At 49.9% G+C, this 7,638-nt stretch overlaps 2 protein-coding genes across 2 annotated transcripts; one reads left to right on the forward strand and one right to left on the reverse strand.

Moving 5' to 3' along the window:
• Positions 1-227: 227 nt before the first annotated feature.
• ANOM_009865 (uncharacterized protein) lies at positions 228-4,645 on the reverse strand (the record flags this gene model as incomplete). The annotated part of the gene is made up of 6 exons (XM_015555121.1): positions 228-412; positions 471-621; positions 701-793; positions 1,864-3,563; positions 3,611-3,707; positions 4,331-4,645. 6 exons carry the CDS (start codon positions 4,643-4,645, stop codon positions 228-230), a joined length of 2,541 nt encoding a protein of 846 aa, XP_015403050.1.
• Positions 4,646-6,642: 1,997 nt separating this feature from the next.
• On the forward strand, positions 6,643-7,159 carry ANOM_009866 (uncharacterized protein; the record flags this gene model as incomplete). The annotated part of the gene is made up of 2 exons (XM_015555122.1): positions 6,643-6,798; positions 6,851-7,159. 2 exons carry the CDS (start codon positions 6,643-6,645, stop codon positions 7,157-7,159), a joined length of 465 nt encoding a protein of 154 aa, XP_015403051.1.
• Positions 7,160-7,638: the final 479 nt, after the last annotated feature.

Consider the following 7,638-nt stretch of genomic DNA (forward strand, 5'->3'; position numbering starts at 1 on the left):
CGCGGAATTAGAGTCCGGCGGCACTGGGACGAGATTTCAGATTCAACGATGGCGATCCTTATTAAGGCTCGGCGAGCAAGCCAAACTAATGCCGGACAAAATAATACCACCTGCTTTACTGTTTTCAGCTCCAGACAGCCAAACATGCCGATCAATGCTATCATCCAGCTTTATTCTCAACTATATAGCTTTGAGGTACCTGACAATCTTCCCAATAGCCATTATTCTTATGCCAAGGGACCCAGTTCAACGTGTGCGACGCGGTGTAGCTCTCGCAATGCACAGTTTTGGGGAGCCGGAATCGGTATCTCAGCGCTATCATTGTCGAGAAAGTACTTGAAATGATCAGGCGCAATTTGTAGGAGGCATGTAGCGAGCTGAGTGCCGCCTGGCTCAGGAAAAGTAGAAACATCTGGACTGCGGTTAGCCAGTTGCTTGTACGAGTGAGTTATTGAATCTGGAACACATACAAGACTCGCCTGCGATGGCTTTGGTACAGTCCACATAGGCTGGGGTACAAGTCGGCATGGCCTGTGTAGCTTGTGGAACTTCAGCAATACCAAACGCCGGCTCATGGACCTTCTTAGCAATATCTAGACACTGCTTTGGCATATCAGGGCACTATCAGCGATATTTAGTTAGCTAATCTAGATTGCTAAATAGAGGTTCAAAATTGTAATTAGTAGTTGGCAGGCCACACCTGTTCCTGGAGGAGTGCGATCCAGCCCCTTTCCTGCCTCGCCTGCGGGGCGGCCAGGACGACGGGGGCTAGGAGAGCGACAACAGAGATGAACTACACACTCGATTAGCAGCATTTCTCGCTGTTGCGAAGTATTGATTCTTTACCTTCATGGTTTCTTTATGGCGTGCGATTTCAGTGGATGTAATGAGTATAAAATATCGGATAGAGGTTCACACCAGACTTAGCTGTAGGAAATGGTAGAGGGGAAGACGTTAGATTTATATAACACACCTTTAGGCAGTGAGCAGGCCCGTATATTTCAAGACAGGGGGTAAGTACTCAGATGAATAATTATGATAGCCATAACTATCACTAGATCGTGAATTTTGCTCCACAGTGGCACAGAGATCTACATGGCTGGCTGAATCCGAAACTCAAAATACATCTTCCTGCTGCTGTTTATCTTATTCAGTCATCGTTACTCCGTATTTTATATATCATTGACGTTTCGTTACCTGGTAGGCTAAGCTGGGTTAAGTAAATTGGCACCCGCGTCTAAGATTTCGATGAACTCTTGTATAAAGTAATCTTCTTTTATAAGGTATTGATTTCGCTAACTTTACGGATACATCTGTTTATTATTAATCTATCTACATCTTCGTACTACGGTCAGAGAAGCGCAGTTCTCGAATTCTTTAGAAGCTGGCAATCAACTCAGCTCGGCAATTGATCCAGGAGGTGATGACCGTGCGTATAAGCTGAATTGTGGGGCAAGCTAACTGATGGATCTAGTGGATGCAATAGTACATGCTAGGAGATCCAATTCAGAAGATTTATAAACTTTAATTAAGCGAAAACAAGTGTGTCCTCAGAAGTGAAGGAGCGGATCAATATATTCCTTGTGAAATCTGACGGATCGTCACGGATGGATCACGACGGTCACAACCATGGCAATTATAAGTGGGTTAAAAGCAGTGTTAGGTAATGATATCCGGAACATGGCACTTGAGTTTGCAGATCGTCGGCACATCGCCTAAGCCTTTGGTAAATTGGGCTTCGGCGCGAGATCGACGATTTACTAGGTACTATTGAAAAATGGTCGGGATTGTGGGTACGTGATCTGCATGATTCTTGTCGCGGTGAAGCCCAGCACCGCCTATTCCAGCCCGCCCTCCGCCTACCTCGATGTCCGTGCCAGGCATTCTCTGGGCTGCCGTGCAAACGCTGGCACAATGGATGGCTAGCACCCCCTGCTGCCAGACATTCTGAGCTGCAATAGACGCGTTGGTGGCTTTTTCGATTTTCGCCTGAAGTCTCTCCAAACATGCCGCAAGCTGGTCAATGTTTCCTCGCAGTTCTAGTTCCCTCGCAACAAGCTTATCACCAACTGACTTATGTTCATTTTCTATTCTCGCCCACGATTCAGCCTGTATCTTTTCCTCGTCGCTGAGCTGACGAGCATTCTCTGACAACTCTGCCACCACGGTGTACTTTCTTCTTTCTTCCGCTTCGCGTTGCTCCAGTGTAGCCTTCCTTTCGCGCTCAGTCGCTGCGAGCTGATCTAGTACGTCCTGTTGTCGAGCAGTTTGAGCCCTGAATTGATCTAGATTTCTCTGGTTCTCCTGCTCCTCTTCCGAAAGTTGTTTAAGTCTGGCTGTTTGAGCCTCGTCGTCCCTGAGCGCCTGCTCTCGCTGGCCAGCCGCGAGCAGATCGAGTCGTATTTCTTCGCCGAGTTCGTGCTGGGTCTGCTCAAGAGTACCGATAATAGTTCGTCGCTTCTCTTCGTCGACTTCCAGGCTCTCTAGCTTGATCACCTGCTCAGCTTCCGCTCTCCTCATGTCATCTAACTTCTCTTGCAACGCCTCAGCGTCCCGGCTAGAAGCCATGAGTCTTTCCTCTTGTTCAGATACGGCGTTTTGGAGCTGCGCTATGTTTTCCTGTTGGCCCCTTTCCCTTTGTGTGAGCTGCTCCAGCCTGGCTTCCTGCTCGTCCGCCGTTCGTCTTAGGTTCTCCAGACGGTTTTGCTGAGGGTCTTCATCCACTATCATAAGCTCTGGTCTCGGATGGCCACCAGCTGACGGCTCGGGACCGGGCCTTGGCGGGTCCGTGGTCGCCTGTTCTTCATGCCTGCTATTGACGTCGACAGCATCGACAGAGATCTGCTTCCCCAAGAATGCAAAGTACGTCGATCTTTGAATAAATAGGGATGTCAAAGTTGGTCCGCATGCTACGTCCGCGTGGAGCTTGTCGAGGAAAACGTAAGGCTTGTGCCGCGCTTGATCTGGTCGGTTGGGTATGCCGCTTCGATTGGGCGATCGAACTTGATCCTCGCCCGCATCCGTATCGTCACCATCGCGTATAGCTTGGGCCGATTTCATCAGCTCCGTTACTCCTGTTACGCATCTCTCAAGATCATGATACCTGAAACGATCAGATTTTCGAGCCGTCAGGAGCAGTCGACGGTCAATTTCTCGGTCTGGGCCTCGCTGTAGTAGGTCCTGGATCCGCACCGATCTAAATCCTAGCTTATGGGCTAGTGAAGCAAATTCAAACAGCACCTTTTCGTTGACCTGGCCATTCCTGGGGCCTGTGAGCTTTTTCTTGGGCTCAGCCGGCATTTCCAGGTACTCGCGCAGCGCATAGAGCCATAGAACTCTATACGCGACGTCGAACCAATCTATGTCGCTTCCAGAGACAGATCTGAACGACGAGCTAGACGTCTGAACCAAGCACAGGTTGTTGCCGTAATCCGCATCTGAGAATGAGTACTCCAGGGCAGACCGTATGGTTTCCCTCCTCTCGAGACGCACCAGCCACTTGACACTGTCTGCGACAAGCTTGAGGTGCTTGAGATCGTCGAAAAATCCCGAAAGTGACGGGACTAGGGAGTCAACTGTGGCAGCGCGAATCCTAGACCAGATGGCTTACCGCTGTTCGCCACTAAACGCGCTGAGAATCTCTCCCGCACAGACGCGACCGTAAAGACCTCGGGCTTCCCCGTCGCAAGCGCCGGGCGCCTTGAGTTCTAGGGCACGTACCGAGGCTGCGTCGAGCCTATGCATATCTCCCTCGTTTCCGCCAAATACGGCATACCAGAAATCTCTAATATGTTTAAGATACGATAGCAATTCCTGTAAGTCAGTGACACGGCTTCCTCTGGCATGGAATGTTGGTTACCTCGTCGCATCTTATGGATGTCATCTTGTTTACTGCACTTAGCCTCAACCCGCAGTAGAGGGCTGGAAGATGGCGGAAGGCATCAAAGAGCAGGCGCGAACTTCGGATGCCCCAGCAACTGTTCAAGGCGATCTTTCGGGGTGTGTGGATCCTTTTACGGGTATGGCAGCTAAGCGTGCCCACCACCGCCTCTCAAAGTACGAGCTCTCTTACCCAAAGACGCCCTGGTATTGCCGTAGTGTTGTAATAGAATTCCCCGTCGTCTGGTTTCCGCTCGTTTGCGTATTCTTCTGCCAGGTCTCGTTTCGCTTCGAGGCTGATATCTTTGCTGAATGAGCTTTCCTGCTTAGGTACATGGTAGACTACAAACCTGCGATGAACAAATCAATAACCCAATATGTGTCGGCAGATCCAGAAGTTTCTTTGGCAGCTTTGTACCCGATGCTGTCCTCGAAGACACTCTAGACGTACGCCCGGCGGTAAGTCTAGTCTAGGGTAGTCTGGGCCGGGCGAAAGCAGAGCGTCTCGGGTCAGTCCAGAGGCGTTTAGCGCCTCGCCCAGTGTCGCCTCGTCAACCACCGCTGGAATGCGATTTTGCAAGTCGCCTGGCTTGCAGCCCCGTGGTCCCCGAAACAGCTTCTTCGGACGCTGGACATTCTTGGGATCCAAGCTTCTTGAATTTGGGAACTCTAACATATTGAGCTTAATGCGAGCAACACCTATGTGCTTGGCGGATTTTTCGGCTGGAATACGCCTAGAAGCAACTCTGAAGCCAATTTCAGACATAGGCTTGGCAAATTTGACTGAAAAAAAATGAGGTGAATGAGCACGATAGCATATGCCAAAGTGATATCCATTAGAGCCACCATTGATCCGAGAAAAGGGTTGAGAAAACCTGAGGAAGGAGGACAGGCGGACAGGCTTAAATGCTGCTTGGGGGCCATAAACCCACTTTTCGGTTGTGTTTACAAAACCAGGCAGGCACCCACACATCAGCGCTGGCAACCTGTCAGGAGACGGGTACGAAGCGATGCGTCTTGGTCAGAGCAGCACCCTTCAAAGAAAACAACGTCCTGTAGCAGCTCCGCCCAAGGGAAATGATCGCGCTGTCTTTGTAGGATTCCCCCGACAGCGCAGGTATCCTGGATGCTGCAATTTATCAACTTGCTGCAACTCCTCTGAAGCCTGTTCTCTAAAACCTCTCCGCGTACCCTCGCGTCACTGCTTTCTGGTGTCTGTCGATGGTAACACGGGCTCGAGATCTGGTGCAATCCCTCAAGGCTTATAGGCTCGATCCTTTCCAGTCGTAGCTGCTGCTCGTGAAGTAGGCGAATTCTCGTTTCGTGAGGTCGAGCTGGGCTCGTTTGGACTTGGCGCGCAGACCTCGATCTCTGCGGTGTGGCGAAGGTGACAAGCACACGGTTCATGGATGGCGTTGTTTAGCGCAAGTCCCTTGACGGGCTTAAATTAGTAGCCGGAGTTGCAAATTGAACTACAGCACCTTAATGCCAATAAGTCAGTGCCTCAACAGAGAGGAGCTGGCAGCGTAGGACGTTGGTCGTGCGCAGGATCACGTAGGTCTGGCTCAGGGAGTGGCACCAGGGACCGTTCTCGAGATCAGCATTTCCATGAGGAGATAGGGTTCTTCTGCAGCAGGCCGTTCATTACGACCCGGCGAGTCGAACCAAGGCAGAAGCGAAGAAAGCAAGGGTGTATGTCTTTCTCTCTCAGTTTACCTACTGCCAAAAGGTTTCAGCGGCTGGCGACGTTCAAGCAAACTGCTCGACTGCAGTGGCGTCACACAGCATTTGTCCCTGCATATGGCTGCAGGGTGCCAGAAGTCAGATTGGAGGATGACGGCGGGGAAAAAACATACAACAGGAGGGATTCGCTGGTGGTCACCCACCCAACTACTAACCTCCCGGCGTGTGGCTTAAACGCGGCCAGAAGTCGGGTGGCTGCCGCCCGGGTGAGCTAGCGGGTGAGCCGCTTTAACGTCGCGCGACTTTGGGTGAGCTTGGGTGAGTGCACAATAGATGGGGTGAGCCGCCAACTGACACACCCGAGCGCGCGATACCTCGCGAAAAATTACCCAAAACTGAACTTTATTACCCACTTCTCCTCTCATCCATACTAACTATTGGATAGAAATCGATCGGTTCTCAGAAGCTAGCGTTTCTACCTTCCTTGCATAGCCACAATGCCGTTCACTCACTAATCTGTCCTCTTGTGAAAAGGCCGCGTGGACCTCTCTTATAGCAATACACGTGATTATAGTTATTGCCTCAGGTTAGAGTCACCTAACCCCAACGATAAGAGTGGAAACAGAACAGCCTTCGTCCTTGTAAGATTTCACTTATCAGGAGTCATCATAATCTGTATATTATATCCCCAAGTACGAATGAGAATTTTCTCTTATTGTCCGCTCCGAGATCAGCTCGAGAAACCCGGCATCAGCTCGGCTGCGTCTATTGCAGGCAAACTGCACACGTCTCAAACCATTAGAACATTTCAGGACGCAGATTAACTTTGCTCTTGAGATGGATTTAATGGTGTCATCAAACGACGTTTTTCAATCAACTGCCTGTGTAGCTCCAGGTGTTAAAAAATCACCTGATAGCCTTATTCTCTGCCGAAAACCTCTGACCGCCTTGCTATTAATGCCCAACCTGATAAACCCCTCAGATGCCCCACGCGTCTTGTCTGATCTTGGAGCGCACCATTCTGGCTAACGACAGGTTGTTTAGCAAGCATCACGCTGGCTCTTTGCAGGATAAACCGATATGCCCTCTGCATCTCCCTTGGAAGCAACTGCAGTTGTAGCGGCAGCTAAAGTTAGGTCTAAGATTCTGCGAGCATCGCACGACCGTTATCCCTGGTTATTCATTTCTCCCGAGAGTAAGGAAGATGTTAGACCTGTTGTGGAAGCTTTGCTCGCAGTTCGTGTTCTAGCCATATATGTAATTGTCTGTGCACTAACAATATCTTTAGAACAAAGATGTCCTGCAACGCATCTCTGAAGATACTGGAGTAGTCTTTGCTACAAATCCATTTCACAATATCGTCGATTACTATCCCATAATATGGACACAAAGATCCGGTAAAGTTGAACCGCCATTTCCTGGAAAGGCTTTGGTGATCGTTGGCCTGGAATACGTGGATCAAAACAATGGGCTTCCAAAACTTCATAAGCGTGCGTTATTTCCGGGGGACTATGTTTCGATATTGGGGGACAACGAAATACATTTAAGCGATGGAGGGGGAGGGACTTCATTATTCATTATATTGGAGAAGTCCTAAATGAACAGGATTGTCATCACAATAAGTCCTTTAGCGGCTATATGTACTTCTATCCGAATCAAACCATAACCATGCTTGATATACGCATTGAAAATTCCAAACGAATAGGGTCAGGGTTTCTTTGCTACGCTATACAAAAGACTCAGACCCACTGACATCAAAGATGGTGGTGTTTTTCTGTGCATTAGGGGTAGCGTGCTGTGACGGCAACGGCTGCAGACACTCAGTTGCATGGATCTGCCGCACTTGCAATACTGTCGGATGGGGTAAAATTGTGAAACCTATCACTGTGTACCATTGATGCAATAGCCGCCCACGCGTCCGGGGCTTCAGGCTGCGGGATATCAATCGTTGTATGCTGGGCAACCCCCCTGCTAAGTGACATTGTTGCAGCAGCCCACGCATCTGCGGCCTCAGGCTGCGGAATATCGATTGCTGTACGCTGGGCAAACTCCCCGTTAAGTGAGTTTGTTTGTGCA

The sequence above is a fragment of the Aspergillus nomiae genome (assembly GCF_001204775.2).
Source record: "Aspergillus nomiae NRRL 13137 chromosome Unknown contig00374, whole genome shotgun sequence".
Classification (NCBI taxonomy): domain Eukaryota; kingdom Fungi; phylum Ascomycota; class Eurotiomycetes; order Eurotiales; family Aspergillaceae; genus Aspergillus; species Aspergillus nomiae.